The sequence below is a fragment of the Lepidochelys olivacea genome (genome assembly GCF_965140295.1).
Source record: "Lepidochelys olivacea isolate rLepOli2 genome assembly, chromosome: 11".
In the NCBI taxonomy this organism is placed as follows: Eukaryota; Metazoa; Chordata; order Testudines; family Cheloniidae; genus Lepidochelys; species Lepidochelys olivacea.
This window is the reverse complement of record NC_140421.1, coordinates 69884688-69911091: the sequence shown is the minus strand read 5'-3', so window position 1 is coordinate 69911091 and position 26404 is coordinate 69884688. Positions and strand designations below refer to the sequence as shown.

The 26404-nt window shown below is 46.8% G+C and overlaps 1 protein-coding gene across 1 annotated transcript; it reads right to left on the bottom strand.

Moving 5' to 3' along the window:
* Positions 1 to 534: 534 nt before the first annotated feature.
* On the bottom strand, positions 535 to 26404 carry RAB17 (RAB17, member RAS oncogene family). The gene is made up of 6 exons (XM_084644050.1): positions 25922 to 26404; positions 13558 to 13720; positions 9336 to 9487; positions 7983 to 8108; positions 3660 to 3753; positions 535 to 979 (listed from the first exon to the last, which is right to left on the bottom strand). The coding sequence occupies exons 1-6, from the start codon at positions 25931 to 25933 to the stop codon at positions 858 to 860; spliced, it is 669 nt and encodes a 222-aa protein (XP_084500176.1). The 5' UTR covers positions 25934 to 26404; the 3' UTR covers positions 535 to 857.

Here is a 26404-nt window from a genome sequence, read left to right as displayed (position 1 = left end):
TCCCCCAGGATGAGTCTGTCTGGTGTGGGACTATGTATATAAGCAACAGGATGAGTCTAGAGGTGAGATCATATGACGTGTTGTAAGCATATGTGCACAAGAGGATGGCTTCACCCTCCTAAAATAGCAGAGACTGGCTGGTGTCTGCTGCAGCTGCAGTGAAATGAGCCACTGCACTTTCCAAATGTGTTGTTACTTTTTATTGAACCAGTCTTAGGGAGGTGGTGGAATCTCCTTCCTTTGAGGTTTTTAAGGCCTGGCTTGACAAAGCCCTGGCTGGGATGATTTAGTTGGGGATTGGTCCTGAATTGAGCAGGGGGTTGGACTAGATGACCTCTGGAGGTCCCTTCCACCCCTGATCTTCTATGATTCTATGAAAATCATGAGTTCTTACAGCAATATTAAACTTGATCTGCATATTCTGGCTATTCCATGTCTTGCATTTAATGACTGGGTGACCTTAACATTAACAGCTTCTGTAAAAGTTTTATAGAATTTGCAAAGGTGGGGCGGGGAGAGAAACTACTCCTCCTTTTTGCTGTTTTTATTTGTGAAGATACTTTACAATGTATTCTTGTATAATGATAACACTGAACAAACACAAGCGAGAGGAGATTTGCAGGGCTTTTCAGGTCCCTTGCACTCGGCAATATCTCCTCTCGTACAATTCTTCAATCGAACACTGACAATAATAATTTTTTTAAAAAGCAATAATCACAGTGACACACAAGCTGCCCCGAGAACCATGCTGCCTTGGCAAAACCAGCACTTCACACAATACATAGGGCCAGCATTCCTTCCCTCCCCCACAATAAAAACGCATTTGATGGTAAACCTAGGTCAGTCTGCCATTTCCTTTAGTTCATGCAACACTTCTTAGTCTGATTGCTTGGCTCTCGCAGATCCACACGTGACTTCTTCCAGGGCTGATGCTGAAGGGCTGATTCCTTCTGTTGTTCCTGTTTCAATAGCTTGTGAGCTGTGAAGAAACTCAGAATAAGAAATTCTCGGTCCTTCTCTGCCAAGCTATTTTAACATTTTGTGCTACATCCTCAGACCCTGCTCTGACTTTGTTAGGACAACTTTCCAGCTGCTAAGGGGGCAGCTAGGGGTTCCTCTGCTGTGTCCCCCTCCCATCAGCAGTGGACTGGGGTGTGGCCAGAGCACCCCAATCCCCAACCAGCAGAATGGTTCCTGGTGGTGAAACTTAGAGCAGCCCCAGGGCTGTTTCAATTTATGCCAAGGACTGACCCACGATAAGCAATAGAGAGAGGAAAAGGAGGCTTAAAGCCACTTTCTCCTTCCCTCATGTGCTATTTGGCTAGGCCTGGGGATCTGTCCCTTTAAATTTATTAAGATTTAAAATATCTAAATATGAGCAACAGGGGATAGATCACTTGATGATGATCTGTTCTGTTCATTCCTTCTGGGACACCTGGCAGTGGCCACTGTCGGCAGACAGGATACTGAGCTAGATGGACCTTTGATCTGACCCAGTCTGGCCGTCCTTATGTTCTTATTTATAACATTGATGGATTTAAGTTAAGTTTACATTTTAACTTCCTATTTTTTTTACCTTGAAACCCACATGGTTCTTGGCTCCTGCACTTACTATTTAACAAACTCCCATTCACAATTTTCCTCATGCTCCTTCGTTCTTTCTAGAAAATGGTCCCTCCCTCAGGACTCTCCCATACTCCTCTTCATTCCCCGCCCTAGAACATCTACAGATTCCCTTGCACCTGCATCATGGACATACCCCTAAAAACATCACGGTACAGCAAATTTGTATTGCACCAAGTTGTCTGTAGGAAATCCCATGATAAAATAGAATGGTGATGATGTGCAAATCACATCTCTATAAGCTTTAGTGAAATTCTTTTAAAAAGGAACTAGAAGTAGGAGCCCCTCACTTGAAATTGGCATAAGATGGGTGCTAGGAGTCTCATGAATTGCCACTATCAAACTGCTGGCATTCTTAAGGAGCAAGAATATCTATTGGGTAGTAAATGCTTATTATTGGTTCATGATACGTTGAAGGTGGAATCTGTTGTCGCTGTCATACCCTATTATTCTAGAGCTTTCTCCGAACGGTCTCATTAACAGGAACAAACATGAGCAGACCCTAGTGCCATCTCACTGGCTGCCAAGGTAAAGCCGTTTGCCATATGTGCACTAGTGCAGGGTCAAGCTGGAGGCATATCCCATGTCTGAATCCCTATATGGTAAAACCGGGTCATCTGGCTAACATCTCTGGGGTAAGCAGTGCATCGGAGGCCCAGGAGGCTAAGTAGGATAGGTGGGACAGAGCTCCAGGGTTCCAGGCCTGCATGTGGGGAAGAAACGGCTCGCCAGAAGAGTCTACAAACCGCTGGCTCTGGTTAGCCTCCCATGAAACCAGCGTCGTTGGTGGCTTGGCAGTGGTCAGACATTCGTGTGACGGGAGGACTGACAACTTGGGATTATCTCTGGGCATAACTGGTTCTTGGGACGGGGCTGGATGTGCTTGTCCTAAGAAGAAACCTCAAAGACTCTCTGCGCCAGGGTCTAGCTGAGCCTCTGGCTCCGTTTCCTAGCCCAGTGGTTCTCAACCAGGGGTACGCAGAGGTCTTCCAGGGGATACATCACCTCATCTAGATATTTACTTAGTTTTACAACAAGCTACATTAAAAAGCAGTAGCTAAGTCAGTACAAACTAAAATGTCACACAAACAATGACTTGTTTATGCTGCTCTGTGTACTACACACTGAAGTGTAGTACAATATTTATATTCTAATTGATTATGGTAAAAATGAGAAAGTAAGCAATTTTTCAGTAATAGGGAGCTGCAACACTTCTGTATGTGTGTCTGATTTTGTAAGCAAGTAGTTTTTAAGTGAGGAGAAACTTGGGGGTACACAAGACAAATCAGTCTCCTGAAAAGGGGTACAGTGGTCTGGAAAGGTTGAGAGCCACGGTCCTAAACAGTTGGAGGGCTAAGGAAGAAGGATCCTAAGGAAGAAGGATCCAGGGATCTTGTTTTCCTGCCTGGGTAAGGCCTCTGATCTCTGTCCTGAGGGATGAAAGAAACATGGGCTTGTTTTGTTTGGGGATCATAACTGGAGCCAAGGGGAATGGGTCTCGGAGAGAAGAGATCCTCTTGGAGTAGCAGTGAGGAATCTGGCGGGTGGGGAGAAATTCCCACCTTCCCACTGCTAGGGCCAATGACTGGTGTTCCCAAGGGTGGTTGGGTGGGGGAACCTCCCCCACGTTCAGCAGGTTCCACCCTCACCCCGCCAGCAAAAGCAGAACCACTCCAGAAGTTTGCTTGTCTCAGAAGTTGGGCGCAACAGGGGGGGCAGCCTGTCTGTGTTTGGAATGGGGAAGCAGCTGCTCTGGGTCTGTCCCACTCGCTGTTGGCAGCTGTCAGGCTCGACAGGCCAGAGTGTACCCAGTCCCCTCTTGTCTATGCCTAGAGGCAATGCACTGCTGCATTCACGGTAAAGACTTTCCAGTTCCTGGACCTCCTCAGGTCAAGTGACTCAATCCTAATTGCCCTGGAGCAACTGGGAGGAGATAAGCAGTGCTGTGCTATGGCTCAGAAGGCAAAGAGCTGGCACAGACCTCAGCATCTCTCTCATGCTGTTACCTGTACAGCAGCTTCTCACTTGGAACTTACCTACGGCCATAAATACTTCGGTCACGTGGTGGTTGGATTTTGCCGACGTTTCCATGTAGATTAAGCTTCTGCTCTTTGCAAACTCCTCCGCCTCCTAGTTGTGGGGGGAGGGGTGGAAGGTACAAAAACAGGGTTATTTCAAAGTAGACTTCGGTGTGTTCTGCACTGTAATCACATCCAGCCTGGTAAATGTCCCCCTGTAACCATCCTGGAAGGTGGTGGAAATAAGGGCTCCATTTAGGAGGTATTGGATCTTGTCCTTAGGCCTGACAGGGAGACACAGCTCCTCCCTGTATGATTAGTCACCGCAGGCATGACCAAGCCCTGCCCAGTGTGGACAGGGCTACATGGAACCAACCCGGAGAAGAGATTACTGAGCTCAGAACGGACACACACACTGGTGTAGCAGGACTACCGCAACTTGCCCTGGCTGACTAGTGGCTGAGTAGTAGGAAGAGGAGCATGTCGCAATCTCCAGCTATTCGCAAAGGTGGCTCTGGAACAAGTCTCTATGCTGGATGCTGCAAACTGCCTTAGGGCCTCGCACCCCCGTCGTTAGCACCAACACTTGCACGGTCAAAGCAATGACGTACAAAGGAGCCTTCCTGCCTAGACGTCATCTGCATGGTGCATTAGTCTGCACTGGGGGCGGAGGGCTACATTCCAGTGTGTTGAGCACTAACAGGCGTGTGCGGGCTACGGTGACGCACACTAGGGAACTCTCCGTGGTGCCAGCAGGTCCTTATGGGCCAGTTAGTCCACAGCACACAAGTGCACAGTAGATCTTGTACCCCACTCATGCAGACGCTGACTTTAGTTCCCCATCTTTCTGAAGAGCGGGGTGTCCGGTGATACAGCCACCCTTGCATTCCTGCAGATTCTGCTGCAAAGCCTAAAGCTTCCTATTGCCCCAGCTCACGCGCCTTCCGTTCCATTCACACGGTTGCAGCCTAACTGTTTAGGCCCTGCTTGTTTTCTCTCTTGCACCGCTCAAGGCATTGCAACAGCTCTCTGACCGGAATCAGAGTGTGGTGTGGTGGGAACCACTCATTGATATAACCGTGTTAAAACTCGCTGGCTCACCGGGTTTTGATGCAGTAGCTTTGCAGATGGCCTGGTTTCTACAGGACATATTCAGAGCAAGATCTTGTCCAAAGTGGGGCGGGGTGGGGGGGGTGTGAGGAGAAAGGAGTCAACTCATAAATACTACAGGGTCAAAGCAGGAGCATAACTGCAACCATACATGTACTAACAGGCTATCCTGTGCTAAGATTTAAAGCCAACAGGCCAGGAAGTTGGCAGATAAGGCTACTACGCTCAGCCTCCCTGCCCCCTTCTCACCCTACCCTTATCTCTGCTACAGCTGGTCAGGAATTCTTTGCCAACGTATTTCTATTGGAAAATGCCGGTGTGGATAACAAAAATGTGTTTTGTAGAAATGTGGGTTTAGCTTAAACTTTCCTCAAGAAGGTTTTTCAAGTCCAGGCTGGTGTTCTGGTGAGAGAGCCCCCGACCCAGACTAGCCAACAGCCCTGTGTGTAGGGCGATCACTTGGGAAGCCCAGGTTTGAATCCCTGCTCTGCCTGGTGCCTCCATTTCTCACACAATGGAAGTCTTGTTTTCTAGCCAGCCCTAATCCCCACCATTTCGATCAGAGCCCTGGAGGAAAGGCATCACAACAGCCTGCATGATCAAATGACACTAGGCAAGGGCACATGCGATGGAGCGAGTGTCCAGATGACACACAGCCTGCAGTTATAGCTGTATTTCACTTGGTATGTCTTCACAGCAGCTAACTCAGGTGACTGGCACCCAAGTTGGCCTAGCCTGGCGGTGAGCAGCCACATGGCAACTCCCTCCCCAAATTATTATGTCCCCACTGGTGCTGAGCTCTCCCAAGTGTGTCGCTCTGGCTTCTGGAGGCATAGCCCATGGTTCTGTCTGCTGCAGTACGCTGAACCCCTCTGATTCTTTCCCAGGGGATTGTGGGAGAACGCCACTCTCCTTCTGGGCGCACAAGGGGAATTGTGGGAAGGCACTGGAGGCCTATCGGCACTGGAATAGTTTGTTCTGCACCCTCACTACAAAGTGGGTGGGGGGTTAACTGCACTGAAGACCTACCCATGTTTAGTTGTGTGACACAGAGGCCCACTGGTGGTTTGTTACTCTGGGTCAGTGACTCTTGTCAGGCGTGACATTCTCACCACACCTCACTCGCTGGTGTCATGATACTTATTTGAAAGGTGAGGTATACTATGTTGTTTGAAATCTAACACCACACTGGTCAGTAATGTCACTGTGAAATGTTTGTGACAACTCTGTAGGTGAAATCACAGCTATTCCCCAATACCACATCCCCAGAGACTGTAAACAGACAGAAGGAACCTGTTTTGTCTCCTTTATGTAAAGGGGAAAGAAAACATGGGGGCAGACACGCCATCCAGGAGCGAGGGTTCTGACCTGCTGCCTCCGGGCCAGCCAGTGGCTAACTCTCCTGCTTTGTAAGGGGGAAGGTGTGACCCTAACAGCATCCCAAAGGCCAAGGGCTCCATGGTATCAAGCAGTGCATTTCAGCTGGCTTGACCAATGTAGCCCAATTCCTTGGGGTCATGATCTGTATCTAACAGGCATCATGTGATATCTCCCTGGAAAAGCAATGACACGGGTGGTTCAGAGCTTTGTGAGATGTGTGTATTGACACGATACATGGAGTCCTGGATGTTCTGATCTTACATTTTAAAATCTGTCTTTCAGCAAAGTAGAAAATGGGTCTGCCATGGCCTCTAGTACCAGTGAAGCAGGGTTGGCCCGTGACAGGGGGATTGCAGTTTACCTAGGCAGTAAACAGAACTATCAAAGCTCACAAGCTAGCTGGGGAGTCAGCATGTCCGGATCACACAGAACTGTGTCTTTGCTGGTCTGACCAACCTTCAGGAAGAGGCAACAAAGGCATATTTATGGGCAAGGTAAACCAAGCCATCAGGACAGCAAGTGGGGAAAGATAACCACTTACCAGTCTCAAAGGGGGAATAGAGATACACCCCTAGAAAGCCTTCCTGCCACTGCAAGCAAGCACAATGAACTTTGGGGGAGATACTTTTCAATGGCTTACTGGACTATAAACAGAGGGGCAGAGAACCCCTACGTTATCCATCACTAGACAGACACAAGGGGCCGGAGCTCTTGCAAGCTGAGAAGGATGGGTCCTTCAGCCAAAGGGGAATTGAAGTCTCTGGGAATTGAATAGAGGTGAGAAACCTGCTTAGGCAAAGATCTTTTACCTAAAACGACAAAGGCACCAGGCACTTTGGACTTTGTGGGAGATCCTGACCAGAGGGGTTGGTCAGCCATCTTGTTGGAAGGTCATGTGCCAATCTTACCCTGAACCAAGACTGTAGCTTTGTTAAGTCTTAGTCCCTAGAAAGCATTTTTCACTTTTGTTTATAACTATTTCTAACTCTAGCCTTTATACGTAAACTCACTTCAAATCCTTTCTCTTTTTGTTAATAAACCTGTTTTACCCTTTACTCTAAAGCAGCCCAGTGCTGGCTTTGATTTACCTTTAAGTCACAAGGGGACTAGCGAAAGTTGGCTGCCTAGTTGAGATGGCACTTAATGACAGGTCATACAATTGCACAGGAATCATGAAAACACTTTAAAGTTGGCTCTTAAAACAGAGGGTTTCTTGTGTTGAGGTGGTTCTTAGTGCAGTTCCACTGTGATTTATGTATATCTTAAAAAAACGAGGAGTCCTTGTGACACCTTAGAGACTAACAAATTTATTTGGGCATAAGCTTTCGTGGTCTAGAACCCACTTCATCAGAGATATATCTAGAGATAAATGAGCTGATCTATAGTGCTAGAAAGGGCTGTCTCAATGTGCTTGAAAAGATTCTACCAGTTCTGATAGACTTTGCCCATTACGCCAAGAGAGGATATTGCTGAGGACAGTAGAATCTTTCTGGATGCATCCACTGTACATCTTAATGTGAAGCTACGAAAAGGGACAATAGACATCTACCTATGGCACACTCTGAACCCTCTGAACAAACCCACCATAGCTCAGGAAAGTCTCTAAGATCCAAAAAAGTTAGCAGCTGAAACAGAGGACAAAATGGGATTAATGACCTCTTAACATCCCTGGCACCCAGTGGGGTCTCGCTATATTGCTCGCTGCTAGGAGAATCGCATTCACCTAAACATTTACTTAAGAACTGTTCAGTCTGAAAGCCTGAAGTGCAGCACTCGGTTGTTTTTTGAAAGATGTTTTTGAAAGAGGTAATCTACCAAGTGCTGAGATCTTCCTGCAGTGATGCCACTTACCTCAAAGGTGACTTCCCGCTGAGCGGCAAGATCTGTCTTATTGCCGACTAAAACAATCACAATCTCATCGTGAAGAAATTCCTTCTCTAATTCCCTCAACCACAGCTTTGCTCTCGCAAAAGTTGCCTGGAAAGGTGAGAGAGACAGACACACAGACAATAAACCGACAGATACCCATGAGCTGTCACGTGGCCCAAAGGAGATTGGCAAGTGAGGGCTAAAAATTGTAGAAACAAATGGGTTATGTGCTTGTCACAGGTAGTGATGCTAGGAGGGCTACTCAGCATGGAACCGGCTCTAAATGTACTTCCTTCCCCAAAGCCAAGGAGGATGACTTCTCCTACTCCATCAGACATGATCAAACCACCATGGATCTGCAGTGGGTCATAGACCCAGCTTACAGGTGATGGGCTGAGGTGATTTGGCTCTTTCGCGATGGGGCAAGGATTCTTAAAAATTTGGCCTATCTCTTCCATAAAGTTCTGTTACTGTGAGACATTACTCTACAGCAGCCTATGGTCTTCTCCTTCTGTAACTACCATGGCAGTAATACAGGCATGTGGCCCTTGGTGTTGCGGTTCCTGTGTGTTGCGTGCTACCAGTAAAAGGGAAAAGACATGCATAATGTAGTGGGAGATCAGGCAACATGTCCCCCTGGAACAGTCCATCAAAAATGGACATTAGTGTAAGCCAACTAACAGATGCGTTTAATCTTTGTCACTATATCATCCTTAAAGTCCAGGGAGTGACTGTAACGACTACAGACCCCGGCCGTTGGCGGGTGGGATTGAACCTGCTGCTTACTGCATGAGCCTCTACCTCATGAGCTAAAAGCCAACTGACTCTTAGCCAAGGCTGTAGAGCCAGGCTCATTTTATCTCGCTAAGTGGTCTTGGTGCCACTAGATGAGACAGAACACCACACCCAGAAGGTGTGTGGGTTACATGAGGGTAGGGGGACAAAGAGCACTTAGTGATGCTCCTCCATTACCTACTTGGCTGTTGGGGTGGATTGGGTTGGGAGGTAGGGGTAGATAGAGAAATCTTGGGTTTTAGGGGGAAAGCATGAGCCTTTATTGTCCACTGTAAGCGAAATGTCTGTACCAGTTCCTTGCATGTCTTCAACCATCTTTACCAGAAGACGAAGGATAAGCTGCCCACAAAGTAGCCCTTACATGACATGTGCAGGGAAAAGTCGTCTTGGTTGAAATGTTTGGAGATGTACTGGGAAGCTACCCTACGCTAGAACTATTGCAATGTACCAGCGGCGTGGCTGCATTATCAAGATTCGGCCTGGATATTTTGGAAAGGCTTCCGGAGGAGAGGCAGAGGAACAAGCCATCACTTGTCTTACCTTTCTGGCAATGTCATATACAAGAAGGGCAGCATTAGCTCCCCTGTAATAAAGACGGCAAACGCTATGGTACTTCTCTTGTCCTGCAGTGTCCCAGATCTCAAGCTTAATCGTGGCAGTCTCTAAACATACCAGCTGGGTGAAGAAAGAACCTGGAAGCAACAGAGATGGGACAGCTCACTGAGAAAGTCATAGCATGCCCCTTTATTAGATGTTAACCTTTATCTCGGTAACCTGTGTGAAAGATGGGTGTCAAGATTCAGTTGGAAAGGGTTTAGGCGGGGGGGGAGGTGTGCGAGAGAGAGAGAGAGATAAAAACACCTCCTCCCCCACCTAAAGCAATGTAACCAACATGCTGGTGAACTGGTACTGCCCAATAACAGCACTGTACTACACCAATGCGCTTCAGCAGGGCTGACAGACCGTCAATATTAGTGGCATTAGCAAGCTTTGGTTTTGCAGCTGTCTAGTTGGAGGAAATGTGATGGCAGGGTGGGAATTAGGAGTCTTGAGTTCTAATCCAGCTGTATGGTGCCTGGCCCCTGTTGGGTGCTGCTATAACAGAAATACTGCAATCTCCCTGACACTGATTTGTATGACCTTGGGCAAGTCACTTAAGTCTCGAGTGGGCCCTGATTATACATAAGCAGCGCTGTCCCACGAGTAGTCCCGGGGAGGTGCTCAGATGCTTCTGAGCTACAATTCTATCACTGCTTTTTCTTGCTCTTAGCCCATGTCAGCAAACCTGCCCCACCCCCAAACTGGCAGGGCTAGGCTGGCCAGTGGGCGGGGGTGGCACCCAGGCCATGCCTGCTCGCCCTCTCTCCCTGCTCTAGGGAAGTGACAGATGCATGTTTACTCCTGCACACCTGGCCCAGGGGTGTAAAGGTGGGAGGAGAGGCCTTTGCTTTCCCATAGTCCCCAGGCAAATGTGTGGGCAAAGTCCCAAGCTAGCCCTTAACCTTTCTGTCTCAGCTTGCCCAGATGGAAAATGGGTCTAATTAAAATCCACCTCCCTGGAGTGCTGTGAAAGCGAGCAAATGTCTGCAAAATGTTCAAAGATCCTTGGACTGAAAATGCTATAGCAGCTCAAATGTGCGGCTGTGCACAGTAGATAGGCAGAAGCCATCTGTTAAGGGCCAGATTGTCTAACACAGACATGGGCTTGAGGTAGAGGGGGCAGTACAGAGCCAAAGCTCTCCAGAGAGCTCTGGGAGGGACAGAAGACTTCTCTGAGTGCCAGTTAATGTAGGCAAATGACACCACGCTTCTTGGTATAGGCTCTGTGACTGCCTGGATTGTGTGGAAGAGTGGGAGACCCCCTGGGCCCTCCATCCTCCATCCCCACTCTCCTGACAAAGGTCAGGATCCTTCTGTAAAACAGGAAGAAAAGTGTCTTTCTGCCTATTTCTGACATAAAGACACAGAGCCAGATCCTTGCTTATGTAAACTGGCCTTACCTCCACTGAAGTCAACATAGAACAGATGGGGATCAGTCCCATGAATATCAATGGCCTCTCTAGCTCATAGCAGGGTCTGTAAGCTTGTAAAACTTCCTAAAGAGACTTAACTGACCTTGTGTTGACATCTCCAATAAAAACTGAAGCCATGTTTTCCATCAGTGTTGCCTACTGAGGTGAACCTTTTTGCATCTGATGATGGGAGCGTGTAGCAGAACTGTGTGAATAATGGTGGTTTGGTTTTGTTGGTGGCAATTTGAAAAGTCAAAAAAAATTAATTGCAAGTCCAACACCACATGAAATGTTTCAAAGATTTTGACTCTAAGTCAAGAGAAATTTCATTGTGGGTCAAATTAAACATTTATTTCGACTTTGACCATTCTAAATAATTTTTTAAAAATAAGACTAAAGGAATTTTTGAAAGTAATTTCAAACCAGAAAATTGAAACGTGATATTTTGTTCAGGTGGTTTTTTTTAAACAAACAATTTAGTGAAACTACCATGAACTCACAAGGTGGGTGAGATAAGATCTTATCTTGGACCAACCTCTGTTGGGGGGAAGGGACACGCTTCCGTGCTACACAGAGGTCTTCTTCAGGTCCGAGGAAGGAACCAGAGTGTTTCAGCTATATACTCAGCATCCTACCCAGACCTTGAAGAGCTTTGTAAAGCTCAAAAGCTTGTCTCCTCTCAGGTGATCAGACGGCAATTGTGAAAAATCAGGACGGGGTGGAGGGTAATGGGCGCCTGTATAAGATAAAACCCCAAATATCGGGACTGTCCCTATAAAATTGGGATATCTGGTCACCCTAGTCCCCTCCACCAACAGAAATTGGTCCAATAAAACACCTACTTGTTTCTCTAATATTCTGGGCCCAACATGGCTACACTAACACCGATGAAGTGAGCTGTAGCTCATGAAAGCTTATGCTGAAATAAATGGGTTAGTCTCTAAGGTGCCACACGTCCTCCTTTTCTTACTGCGACCATGAACTCATAACATGTAGTGGTGTCACTGGATCGGCAGCTTTTTCAGAAAAAAAAATCTTTGGCTGAAATTTCACCTAGTTCTCATGTGAGTGGGTTTCTGTTTAAACACCATGAAAATGATGTCAAAGGCAGGTATGCCGATGACATCGGGGGGGAGGCTAGGTGGGGTGCTTGGACTAGATTGCTGGCCAGAGCTATCTAATGGGCAGAGCTACTGGGAGTCTGGGAAGACAGCCTTTAAATGTCATCTGTTGGAGGCCTTGCTGTCAGCCATCAGAGGGAATCCAAGAAGCAGACTTGTTAAGTCCTCTGACACAAACAGCGTGGAACAGAGCGTTACGTCTGTTTTTCTGACACCCAGGAATTATACTGGGGGTGGTTCCGACCTAACGCCAGAAGATCAGACTCTGAAGTGCAGTTCCTAGGATTCAAGGGCACACCTGTGTCAGTTTCTGCAGTGAGAGTAAGAACGTGGTGCAATTTTGCAGTGAACGCTGAGAATGGGACTGGCACACATCCATAGATAACACAGAGCAATTGGTAGTATTTCTGTGGGGGCAGTTGGGAAAGCCGGGGTGTGGGGGGAGGGATTGCAAAGGGGAAAGTCTACCATTTACCATTAAATGCTGTAAACGCTCTCTTGGGTTAGTCAGAACTGCAGGCTCCGTTCAAATGCCACCAAAACCCACTGCTGACATGAGCTTTGTAATAATATGACCCTTGCTGAGACCTATTTAAATGCTACATTACCTGCAATGAAACACTAGATGTCACTCTAACTGCACAATGAATACAGCTGCGTTGCTGTTTCCCTATTCATGATTTCTTGGTCCCTAAAAAGAACAGAAGGACTTGTGGCACCTTAGAGACTAACAAATTTATTAGAGCACAAGCTTTCGTGGGCTACAGCCCACTTCATCGGATGCATAGAATGGAACATATAGTAAGATAGATAGATAGATATACAGATAAGTTGAACGTTACCATACAAATTGTGAAAGTCTAATTAGTTAAGATGAGCTATTATCAACAGGAGGGGAAAAAAAAAAAACTTTTGTAGGGATAATCAAGATGGCCCATTTAGACAGTTGACAAGAAGGTGTGAGGATGCTTAACTTAAGGGAATAGATTCGATTCAATTCAATAAAGTCTGTTCTTTTTGCGGACTAACGCGGCTGCTACTCTGAAACCTGTTCTTGGTCCCTGCGTCTCCAATCTACCCCAGTGGAGAAATGTGTCTTGCATGTGGCCTCATCCTCCCTGCCATTGAACTCAAAAGGCACTTGGCCGCTGGCGTCAGGGGAGTAGTCGATGCTCAGGCCTGGCTTTTTTCAGAAGTGCTTCTTAAGTAGGTGCCTAAAGACCCAGCTGTAAAGAGCAGCATCAGAAAAGGCCCAGCTTTTCAAACGGGCACCGTCGCCTGCACAGCTTGCGCTACCTTAACCAGACTTTTCCTTATCTCTCGGTCGTCCATCCTGTGCCTGAGCTGAGAAACCAAACGAACCACGCACTCCCTGGCTGTAACCTGGGGTTCTGTTGGATCACATCCCGTTAGCGAGCCGCCACAGCTGCCCGGGAAGTTCCAACAGGAGCCTGCCTCCCGAGTGATGGCCTGTAGGCGCTCTGCTGGGCCTGCTAGCACCAACAAAACCAAACTTCACACGAGCATAGCTCCACTGACTTCAGCAGAGGTACGCCTGCTATAAGGGAGACGCAGGTCAGGCCCTTTATATTGCACCAAAGGGTTAGTTCCTTGCTGCCACTCACTCACATCCCACAGTGGGCATGGATTCCCTGAAGTCATTTTTCACATAGCGGAAGGCTATGCTTGACTTTCCCACGGCCGTGCTCCCCAGCAGAACCACCTTGTAGACGTAGGATTGCTCCGTGGAAGGCCCCGCCCGCACCTGCTGCGTTCTTCTCGGGGCCATATTCTGCAAAGAAGAAAAAAACCCTATTCAAAAGGCATTGGCAATGAGCTCAGGGCCCTGGGCTGATTAGCTGCGTACACTCTAAAGGTTAGGCCCTGTGCCTTGATTTCCCACTCAGCACAGTGGGAGACATGGCTCCAGTTTAATTCTTCCTGCACCCCCTGTTCCAGTCAATCAAGCTTAACATGCTTAAACGAAACATAATGGGAGTCTAACCCTAAGGGTCCCTGTACAGTACAGGGGCTGTACCAGCATAGCTATATCCCTGTATAGGCCAGTATAATGCAGTGGTGTGGACGCAGCCAACGCCAACAGAAGCGGGGTTTTCCTTTGGTGCAGGACACTGCTTCCCCGAATGACAGGCACGTCAGCGATGGCGGCATTCTTCTGTCAACGTAGCTGCATCCGCCGTGAGGGTTCGGTTGGCATGGCAATGTCACGCAGGAGTGTGGCCAACCACAGGGCAAGGTGCTGACCTCACTTACGTGTAGACCAAGTCTAATCCATAGACTCATAACCAGCCTGAGCTGCTGTGGCCACAGCCACACTGCCAGGTGGACTCTCGTAGCAGCACTGTGAACTCCATCGTCCCCATCCCAAATACTGTTCATAGCACTCCAACCTGTTCCCCCCCACCACCGATACCTGACCTCCTGAGACATCTCTTCTGTCAATACACTGCCTTGGGCTCTTGGAACAAACTTGATACAGATGGTCCCAAAGCTTCCATCGCTAGGCTCACAAGTGACAGTCCAGATGCACAGCCATGAATCAGTTGGACTTTTTCCTCACCAAAAAACCTCTCTGGCCCTTTACCTATGGTTCTCAGGAGTCTCCAAGGCCAGGTGAGGCTGGCTATGGCGGGAGACTAGGGGGGGAAAAAAACAATCAGTGGCTGAACTTTTAATCCTAGAAAATAGCTTGTCTTGAAGTCTGTTTCTAGTGCTTGGTGTTATGAAGATGGGCCACATTTTCAAGGCTATATTCAGCCTTAGCGATAGTTTAAAAAAATAAGGAGACCTATGTCCATGGTTTCACAGGCCCCCAACTCCAGCTGTGATAATGACAGAGACAGATCCATGAACCCCTAAAGACAAGCAACCCATGAAAACAAATGCCTATCAGAGACAATGATTTTTTTTTAAATGGCTCCTTTTGTAAACTTTGATTGTCAAATCTCTGTATCTTTGCTCCTCCATATATATCTGCCTTTGTAGAGTGCTTTGAGATCCTTGGATAAGAGACTCCTTATTACTGCTGAGTAACTGTTACATCACTTTGAAGATGGCTGATCCTAGACACAGAGCTAGGTTCCATCTGTAGCTGACAACCTGCCCACACAAACATCAGAATTGTGTGCCCTGATCTTCCATCCATTTACACCTCCTCCCATGGGTTACTGTGGGGCTCAGTGACAAAGCCCAGGGTTGTATAAGCCATTATCAAGTTTTAGACACATTTAGAAGCAGCCTGTGTGGCTCCCAAAATGAAAGATTTAATCTTCCTAGACAGAGAGTGATTAAAGCAGAACAAAAGAAAAGAAGTTCACCAAAGTAAGTGCTGGGCTAACAGACATCTGTCAGGCAGCGAGGCAGTATTCCTTGCATCATCCTGTGGAGATGGAGAATGGATGCAGAGAAGGAAAATGAGGGAAAGTGAATCTGAAAGCAATCTCAAGCCAGCCAAACTCTGCACCATGAAGAAAAAAGAAGCAAAACTTCACAGAGACATCTCCATCCTGAGAAAATGCAAGAAACAAAACACCATCCCCAGAAGTCTCACCACGTAGAATCTTCTGACCACATACAACTCTCCAACATGACACCCCACTTTGTAGGGGCATTTCCTGGGGTTTCCCCTTCTCTCTCCCTCGATCATTATTCAGACTACACCAGACGGGCGAGTCTTTGACATAAAAAGAGAACGGACATTGGAACACTGTTAGCTTCTTCCTCTGAACATTTCTGAAATGCCCAATGAATTCTCCTATAACGCAGGAAATTGCAAGACAACACTGAAGAGAAACTTTCTGCCAAAATGTCGTTGTCAATTGCAGCTGTTTAATAGAACTTGCCAGTGGTAAGTTATCTTAAAAAATCCATAAACATGCATCAAATCCAATGAATTTGCTCCCCTTTCTATCAGCCATAAATGTAAAACAAAACCACCTCAGAGGGCGGCACTGCATTAACAATGTAGAATGCCATGTAGAACCAGACTCCATTATCCCCTCCCCTACACCTGATACAGGACACCAGTGCATATCTCCATAGGAACATAACTGCACGGCATGGGACCACTGGTCCATCTAGAACAGTAGCCTGTCTCCAACAGTCGGCATTGCTAGTTGCTCCAAGGGGGGTGACCATGACCAAACTTTCCCACAGGGCGAGTTTCTTCCAAATCTAAGTTAGCGGTTAGTTTGTGGCCTGAACCATGAGTTTCTCTCCATCTAAATTATTTTAACCCAATCACATCTCTAAAGACCCACCTCCTCGTGTCTCCCTTGCACCAGACTTTCCACAGAGCAGTTTCTGTTTTCATCCTTTTCCCTTAATTGGCTATGCTCTTCTTTCTCCTTCATCCGCCTAGGTCACTTCCTCGCTCTTTCCGTGTTTATCCCTCTGACTTATTTATTTCTCCCTTCCTCCATCTAAGCCACCTCCTCTCCCTATCAATTTAGGTTTTTGTGAGGGTGCCCATCACCATGGTATCTGAGCACCTTGCACAAAGCCATGCTTAGCTCTTACACAGCACTCACTCCACAGACCGCAAATCCCTTTACAAAGGAGTTATTACCCAGCTGGGGTAATGGAGGGGAAGTGACTGGTTCCATGTCACACAGCAGCCCAGAGCCAGCCAGCAATAGAACCCAGGTCTCCTGACTCCCAGGCCAACGCCTGATCCTTTGGACCACACAGTCTATGCCGTTAGCTTTGTCTTCCATTCCCCCTCTGTCCAAGCTCATCTTGAGCTCCCCCGGTTATTCACCTTGAGCCAGCCCAGATCTGCTAAACCTTAGGCCCTAGACTCAGGCTTAGGGGGATTTCTTAGGCCCTCAGGAATTATAGGACTCTTGATGGTGCAGCAGCTGTGGATACCAAAGCCATGGGTGGGGAATTTCCCTGGGGAGGAGAGACCGTAGGACACTCCAGGCTGGGGCACTGCTGCTCAACCTTCTGGCTAGGAGCCCCAGAAACTTTCCATCTTGGTATAAGAATCTTATTCCCCATGTCTGGCAAGTCCTCACTTCCTCAGCCAGTGGTAGGGACACAAGGAAAGGAAGCTGGGCTCCCCCATGGCGGGAGGGAAAGGACAAGGAGGTTTCCTGCTTTTTGCAAAGCAAATGGTCCTGCTATCCCTGCTGTTCCCCCTAGTTCTAACCCTTGGCACCAAATACTTTGCGTGTAGCGATTGCTTTAGTAGGCTGAAAAGGCACATGTGTCCTTTCAAAGGACATCATCCCTCACTGAGAACTCTCTCAAATTCCCTCTGGTCTTGACACTTCCTATGCTTGGTATTGTCCTAAAGATTTGTGTAAGATGCATGTGGGTATCTTGTGTTTTCACCCTGCCCCTTTGGAAAGTTTGACCAAGAACCACACAGCCATGTTTTAACTAGATGAGTGAGACTAGGAGGAGGGAAAAAGAAAAGGCATACTTGTGGCACCTTAGAGGCTAACAAATTTATTTGAGCATAAGCTTTCATGAGCTACAGCTCACTTCATAGGATGCATTCGGTGAAAAATACAGTGGGGAGATTTATATACACAGAGAACATGAAACAAACAATGGGTGTTATCATACACACTGTAATGAGAGTGATCAGGGAAGGTGAGCTATTACCAGCAGGAGAGCTGGGGGCGGGGGGGACCTTTTGTAGTTATAATCAAGGTGGGCCATTTCTAGCAGTTGACAAGAACGACTGAGGAACAGTTGGGGGTGGGGGGGGGGAGATAAATATGGGGAAATAGTTTTACTTTGTGTAATGACCCATCCACTCCCAGTCTTTATTCAAGCCTAAGTTAATTGTATCCAGTTTGCAAATTCATTCCAATTCAGCAGTCTCTCGTTGGCGTCTGTTTTTGAAGTTTTTCTTGTTGAAGAATTGCCACTTTTAGGTCTATAATCGAGTGACCAAAGAGATTGAAGTGTTCTCCAACTGGTTTTTAAATGTTATAATTCTTGACATCTGATTTGTGTCCATTTATTCTTTTAGGTAGAGACTGTCCAGTTTGGTTAATGTACATGGCAGAGGGGCATTGCTGGCACATGATGGCATATATCACATTGGTAGATGTGCAGGTGAAAGAGCCTCTGATAGTGTGGCTGATGTGATTAGGCCCTATGATGGTGTCCCCTGAATAGATATGTGGGCACAGTTGGCAACGGGCTTTGTTGCAAGGATAGGTTCCTGGGTTAGTGGTTATGTTGTGTGGTGTGTGGTTGCTGTGAGTATTTGCTTCAGGTTGGGGGGCTGTCTGTAAGCAAGGACTGGCCTGTCTCCCAAGATCTGTGAGAATGATGGGTCATCCTTCAGGATAGGTTGTAGATCCTTGATGATGCATTGGAGAGGTTTTAGTTGGGGGCTGAAGGTGATGGCTAGTGGCGTTCTGTTTTTTAATTTGTTGGGCCTGTCCTGTAGTAGATGACTTCTGGGTACTCTTCTGGCTCTGTCAATCTGTTTCTTCACTTCAGCAGGTGGGTATTGTAGTTGTAAGAATGCTTGATAGAGATCTTGTAGGTGTTTGTCTCTGTCTGAGGGGTTGGAGTAAATGCAGTTGTATCGTAGAGCTTGGCTGTAGACAGTGGATCATGTGGTGTGGTCTGGATGAAAGCTGGAGGCATGTAGGTAGGCATAGCGGTCAGTAGGTTTCCGATATAGGGTGGTGTTTATGTGACCATCGCTTATTAGCACCGTAGTGTCCAGGAAGTGGATCTCTTGTTTACGTAGAGACTGTCCAGTTTGGCCAATGTACATGGCAGAGGAGCATTGCTGGCACATGATGGCATATATCACATTGGTAGATGTGCAGGTGAACGAGCCTCTGATAGGGTGGAGAACACTTCAATCTCTTTGGTCACTCGATTACAGACCTAAAAGTGGCAATTCTTCAACAAAAAAACTTCAAAAACAGACGCCAACGAGAGACTGCTGAATTGGAATGAATTTGCAAACTGGATACAACTAACTTAGGCTTGAATAAAGACTGGGAGTGGATGGGTCATTACACAAAGTAAAACTATTTCCCCACGTTTATTCCCCCCTGCCACTACCTCAGCCGTTCTTGTCAACTGCTGGAAATGGCCCACCTTGATTATCACTACAGAAGGTTTTCTCCCCCCAGCTCTCCTGCTGGTAATAGCTCACCTTCCCTGATCACTCTCGTTACAGTCTGTATGGTAACACCCATTGGTTCATGTTCTCTGTGTATATAAATCACCCCACTGTATTTTCCACTGAATGCATCTGATGAAGTGAGCTGTAGCTCACGAAAGCTTATGCTCAAATAGTCTCTAAGGTGACACAAGTACTCCTGTTCTTTTTGCGGATACAGACTAACACGGCTGCTACTCTGAAACCTGTCATTATGCTAGGAGGAGGGAAGTGGCTTTCAATTCTCTAAGTATTTTGGTAACTCCAGAAAAATTAAGTATTTATTCTCCTAGCACCTAGAGTGTGCAAGGCACTTCAGCTGGGTAAAAGGGCATGCTCCCCGACAAGTCAAGGCTTCTGATTTTAGGTGTTAACCAACAAACACCCCCAATAACAAGAAAAAAATGAAATCAGTGTTTATCCAACAAAACACAAAAACACTCCGTTTGTGTTGACTTCATCCCTTTCCCAGTGTGGTTTGTTTACGTAGGCAAAATGGCCCTGCTTCTGGGCTGGTATCTAAGGGCTTATCTACACGGAGCAGTAATGCAGGCTCTGGAGGTGTGATTTCTAAAGCGTGCGTTAATTGATCTATGTAGACCCTGCTGGTGCACACTAAAAGTTCCCTAGTGTGCTTTAACTTAGTGCTGTTTGAAACAGTACTTCATTAAAGCACACTCGGGAACAAACGCACTAAATGCTAACCCAGGAATTTAATAACAAGGATACAAAGGTTAACCAAACATGTGCGTCATCTTTTATACACATGATAAAAATTAAAGTACAGTAGAACCTCATAGTTACAAACACCTCGGAAATGGTTGTTTGTAACTCTGAACAAAACATTGTTCTTTCACAAATGTACAACTGAACATTGATTTAATACAGCTTTGAAACTTTACTATGCAGAAGAAAAATGCTGCTTTCCCTTTATTTTTTTAGTAGTTTACGGTTAACACAGTCCTGTGCTGTATTTGCTTTTTGCTTTTTTCTTCTCTGCTGCTGCCTGATTACATATTTCTGGTTGCAAATGAGGTGTGTGGTTGACTGGTCAGTTCATAACTCTGGTATTTATAACTCCGAGGTTCTACTGTAGATCCTATTAAGACAAGAATTTTGGGAAGTACATGAAAAAAATCTTCCCATGACAGTATCAAAGAACGCCCTGAAAAATTGAGGGCATGTACATAGACCTCAAATTTCTAAAAATAAGCCCTGAAAACCAGAAGCCCTGAAGATAGATAAACCAACATCAGGTACTGGGGGAGTACAGCATGCAAGCTGGAATAACTGAGGAGATGCTTGAATATATTTTTGATGACAATAACACTTAATTAGTGGTTTGTTTTCAAAGCGCTGACTATTCCAGAGGTGTGTTTAAAAATACATAAAATCCAGTTGGGGCGGGAGGGAAAAATGTAATTGCATACGGAATTATTTTCATGCAGAATCACTCCTGCCTGCATAGTCCAAGTGCACAATCATGCAAGACCAGGCACAGCATCTCTCATATAACCACATTCTGAAGTATTTGCAGGATCAGGGCCCATGATTATAACTGCAGTTACAGGTTCGTTATACTTGTGTCAGCACCTGGGCTTCTGTCTGAATGCCTTCAAATCAAAACCATTTCTCCCAGCCTACCCGATTAAGAACACCAGGGTTAGATCCTCAGCTGGTGTAAACTGGCATAGCCCTAGTCACCTCAGTGGATCTACAATTAATTTTGGCAGCTGGGGATCTCGCCCCAACATGTATAACTGAAATCAAAACCACTCACACCTACCTCAAGCAGCAACACGTCCGGCAGCATAGATGGTTTAACTATGCAGTGATGTGCCTTGCATAACTCTCACACAACAAACAGTCAACCTATGGAACTTGTTGTCATGGGATGTTGTGAAGGCCAAAAGCATAACTGGTGTATGAATTAGATAATTCACGGAGGATAGATCCATCAGTGGTATCCTCCAAGATGGTCAGGGATGCAGCCCCATGATCTGGGCGTCCAGAAGCTGTGGGACTGGATGACGGGGACAGATCACCCAAAATTGCCCTGTTCAGTTCATTCCATCTGATGCGTCTGGCAGCGGCCACTGTCAGAGACAGGATATTGGGCTAGATGGACCCTGTATGGCCATTGTTATGGGCCCATTTTTGACCACAAAAATCTCTTAGAATCATAGAAGGTTAGGGTTGGAAGGGACCTCAGGAGGTCATCTCGTCCAACCCCCTGCTTGAAGCAGGACCAATCCCCAATTTTTGCCTCAGATCCCTAAATGGCCCCCTCAAGAATTGAACTTACAACCTTGGGTTTAGCAGGCCAATGCGCAAACCACGGAGCTAGCCCTCCCCCCCTCTTCTTCCAGTTAGGCAAAATGTGCCACTGCAGCTAAAGCACCAAGTCAAGAGTCTGCATGAAAAGTATCTGCCCCGAAAGCAGCTTAACTGGGTCTGGTTTTTAGTCTGGTTCCATTGTTATTTTTCTCATTGTCCTATTTATTACAAAATAATAAATGCAAAACCTTTGTTAGTGAGATATTACATGAAACCTCACAGGCAGGACTAACTTGTCAATAGAGCTGGAAGGAAAAATCTTTCATGAAGAAAAGTGGTTTTTCAAACAATACACTACATCTGCGGAAAATGTTCATATTGTTTGAAATGTTTTGCCAAAACAAAGGGAAAGGGGATTTATTTTAAATGGAAAAACTTCTGACTTCCAGGCTTTTTCCTTTCTTTCTTTCCCCTTTCCATTCCCTCCCCTCTCTTTGGAAAAGAAAAAGGGAATGGTGGGGAGAAAGGATTCCCCCCCCCCCCCGACTCAATGAAAAATCATATTTCTGAGAAAATTCTGGGGGGGTTTCTCTTGAAATTTTTCACTGAAAATTTACCTTCCCTCCCCTCCAACCTTGCTGATTAATATTACACACTCGGGTTTGGGTACCATATGGGGTGGGGAGGATGCAAGTGCGTCCCAGGAGGAGTTTATAGGGTTGGCCTTCTATAGAGGTGCACACCATCTCTTAGAGTGTGGTGTTGGATGAGAACATTTAAGTTAGAGCCACTATTCAAGGTGGCCAGCAGGGGGTATGTAGCCAGGAGATAAGGGGGGATGCAAAATGGAAATACAGGCAGACAGTCATGAATTTACCCAGAGTCTGGTGGCCTGGTCTCTCTCTGTTGAACAAGCACTGAAGGGATGCATCTGGTGTCCCATGCACTCTGCCTCTTCCACTCTTGGTCACTCAATTTGGGCAGAGCTGGGTCCTTTGCTAGTGCTAGCATGTTACACTTCCTGAATTCCCTCACTGTTCCCAGCCCCAGGAGGGGGATCCAATATGTACATGGTCTCTGGGCCCTCACTTCCCCATTAGTGGTCAGCTTAGGTCAGGGGACAGACTGAACCTAGCGCGAGCTGTGCCCGTCCCTGTGTGGACACAGGCTAGGCAAGTGGCTCCTTGCTTACTGTCACGGAAGAGCTCATTAAACCTATGGATTGTGCACACAGCTTTGTCTAGCCAGAACCAGGCTCATACTATCATCCCTTCATAGGATATCAGGGTTGGAAGGGACCTCAGGAGGTCATCTAGTCCAACCCCCTGCTCAAAGCAGGACCAATCCCCAATTTTTGCCCCAGATCCCTAACTGGCCCCCTCAAGGATTGAACTCACAACCCTGGGTGTAGCAGGCCAATGCTCAAACGACTGAGCTATCCCTCCCCCCCTTGTTCTCACCACCCTGCTAGTCTGTTTCTTTCTGTGCTAAATGACTGAGGTTTAAACTCTGATGGAGCAGAATTAATAACAACACCTGGCTCTTACACAGAGCTTTTCATCAGTAGATCTCCAAGCACTTTACAAAGGAGTATCATTATCCCCACTTTACAGATGAGGAAACTGAGGCACGGGGGGATGTGATTTGCCCAGGGTCACCCAGCAGGCCAGCGGAATAGAACCCAGCAGCCAAGCTGGCCCAGGTGTCCTGAGTGCCAGCACTGGGTTCTGTCCACTAGGCCAATTAAGAGTTGACTAAACATCAGAGAATGGTACAACCCCCAAAAAATCTGGCCATTTTCTTATGGAAATAACAGTAGGGGTTAAGCTTACTAGCACCAAGTGATATGCTGAATATTTTAAAGGCCCCCTTCTAAGAGAGAGATGGTGGATGTAAATATTACTGTTCACGTTCCAAGGCATGAGAGACGGCTCCTGCCTCCTGGTTTTCTGTATGTATTTCTCATTCTGTATTTTACATGAATTGCAGAAGTATTCCCCTCCCCTCCCTCGCACTCTGACAGGAGCACTTCTAAAGAACCCAGAAAGCCAAACACCAGCCCACCTGACAGCAGAGCAGGGAAACTCTGACAAAATCTTGGTCCAGTGTGACAGGGCATCTGGGAGGAAACAGCAAAGCTACCCCTGCTAACTCTCATTACTTAAGCTACACTTAGGCCATGTCCACATTAGAAAGCTTGCACCGGTCTGACTAAAATCAATCTGGTTACCTCACAACAAACCCAAATGCAGATGCACTTGAACTCATTTAGCCCCATGCAGAATGATTTTAGCTATACCAGCCGCACTAATGCAGCAAGTTTTCTAATACAAACAAAAGCCTAAAAAGAAAGAGGGGTTAGATGCCGGGAGAAACTACAGAGCTGCCTCAGGCTTTACAGAAAGTCTCTGCAACTGGCTTAGCTCACTAATTTAGGGAGCGGGTTAGGGAAGAGTGGCAGTGTTGGGGGAACTGTCCCTGAACAGACAAGCACCCCAAACAGAAAGAAAGGGGCTGCAGGTTGATTCCTGAGATGAGACGCGTGGACAGATTCCATAAGAGAGCAAGCAGAGACCATGGCCGGACTGAAGCCAGGCTGAGCAGCCTCAGAGACTAGGGAGAAAAGAAGGCCAGCTGATGACCCCTTCCTCCACTGCACAATCCTGTGTGTTAACAATAATGACTTGGAGTGTTTTCTGACACACGCCTGTCAACAGACCCTGACAGACAGGCTCAGCTGCAGCTCTGACTCAGCTAAACCCTTAGCCCTGAGGCTGCTGTCATTTGATTCCTGTTAGAGAAATGTGCCTGCCTACACACTGAAGTTAAGAAGATTAATTCATAGGTTTGCAGGGGTTTAAGGCTAGAAGAGACCCTTAGATCCTATCACAGGCCATTAAACCTCACCCACTTACCACTGTACAGAGCCCAGTAATTTGGGCTGGACCAACCCTGCACTACTCTTTCTGCATGCAGGATGTTTGTTTGTCTTAAATTCAATCACCATTGATCCGATCATTCAGCTGCTGAAGGAACAGACTGCATTCAAGCCCCTGAGCAGGGATGCTGCAGCTTGAAGGGTCTGAACAAGTGTTTTACGGCTTTTGATGAAAGCCTGTGAGAAATGGAGTGGGTGGCTATCCTGGAATGCAATGTGGTGAGTGGAGGTTTCAACCACTTCACTGTGGTGATGTGAGGGGGTTGCGGGGAGGGGGAGGTTTTCTTACTGCTGACCTGGTAACGATAAAAGAGAATTGGATTTTACCTACTCGGAGAGTTGGCTCTTTTGTCTTTAAAGAACACCAGTAAAAATGGGCTCTTGGGATGACGCTGGCTCTGAACGGTTTCTTTAAGATGCCATTTCATGTAAAAGCCCATTTGTACCTAGGGCCAAGCCTTTGAAAATAGGAGCCTAAACTCCTAAAATCCATCTTTAGGCACCTGCCCGATGTTTGAAAGCGCTGAGCACCCAGCAGCTCCCATGGTGGCTCCGCACTGCAGAAATCCTGGCCCCTGGATTGAGATGCCTCAGGACAGGCATGGGAGGCTAATTTTAGGTGCCTATTTTTGAACATTTTAGCTGAGGTGGTTTAGGTCATCTTTAGGTTCAGCGAGAGTTTAAAATGATGGCAGGGAGGTGCCTAACTCTCATGGACTTTTGCTGGGAGTCAGGCACCTGTCTGCAATTGGTGCCTTTGGAAATCTTCCTCCTTAAACTACAGGGACAGAAGTCTCATAGGAAGTGCTGAAGCTGATGCTGATGCTGAGTGTCCACAAATGGTCATTGCTAAAGCTTACTTTAACTAAAGATCAGCTTGGGATCTGAGAGTCTAAATGGGAAGGGGACATTTCAAGGCTTAAAGACATTCTTGGATGATATTGTGCCAATGTAGGGCCTGATCCATTCTCACCAAAGCCACTGGAAGTAGGACTGGGCCCTTATTCTTGAAAGAAAATGCCTAACCCAAATGAGTTATAGCTATAGTCTCTCTTTATTGCAGGATTAACTTGGGACTCCTGAGGTTTTAGTCTCCTCTGTGCTGGATCCCTGCATTCTGATAAACCCTTCCTAGTCATTCTTTCAAGCCCTGCTGGGAGGGGCAAGCCCCTCCTCCCCCAACACCCAAACTCTGGCTTCAACTCTGGGAAGCTGAAAGAAGGAAGCTGCCTTTCTCCTGGGTAAACCCAGCTCCTGGTCAAGCAGTGCTTTGGGGCTCAATGGAGTTTTTTGCCTCTTTCAACCCTAGGGTCCTTGAGACAGACCCTGGGTCTCCTCTGTGCAGTGCTCAGCATTCAACTGACCGTAGGCAATGAATAATCCAAAAGAGCTTCCCCCTGAAATTAACCAAAGATGCACTGCCATCTCAGTCAGGCACAGTGGCGGCCGGTTACACACACCTTGACCTACAGTGCCCACATTGATAACATACCCAAAAGTGCTTTAAACATTAAATGTGTGCAAGCCACACCACTTTCTCAGCTGTTGCAGGTTTGGTTTTCCCATCCTCCCACCCTCTGCTCTTACAGGGTATTGAGAGAAGAAGAGCTCACCTTTTTAAACATTGCTTTTCTTCTAGGTGGGCGGGGGGGAGTCTTCAATCCATTGAAAGTTTGAAACAATGCTGGCTGGGAAGCAGCTGTCGCAGCTGGGTTGTGTAGGTGCTCAAACAAGTTAAATCCAGGCAAACTAGAAAGTAAAAGGCGCCCCTCTTGAACCTCCCCACAGAGAGCCAGGTACTTTCACCAGCACGCTGGTTGCTCCTAAAGATCAACACAGGAACACAACAGTGCTTGGTAAAGTTTAAGGTCCACTGATTCTGCAGCTAGTTGATTTGCCTTTAGGAATGCAGAGCCATAAAACCTGTAATTAAGGTGATTTGAGTGGAGCTGGCCTCTTGTTTCGAAGGGCGGGGCCCTGCACACTCCAGTGAAATGCTAAGGAGAGTGATTCTGCTGTCCCTGGTTCCCTTCCTTTCTACAGTTTCATAATCCTGTTCCTTTCTGTCTTTCTGCTAGGTCCTGCAAACGTTGTGT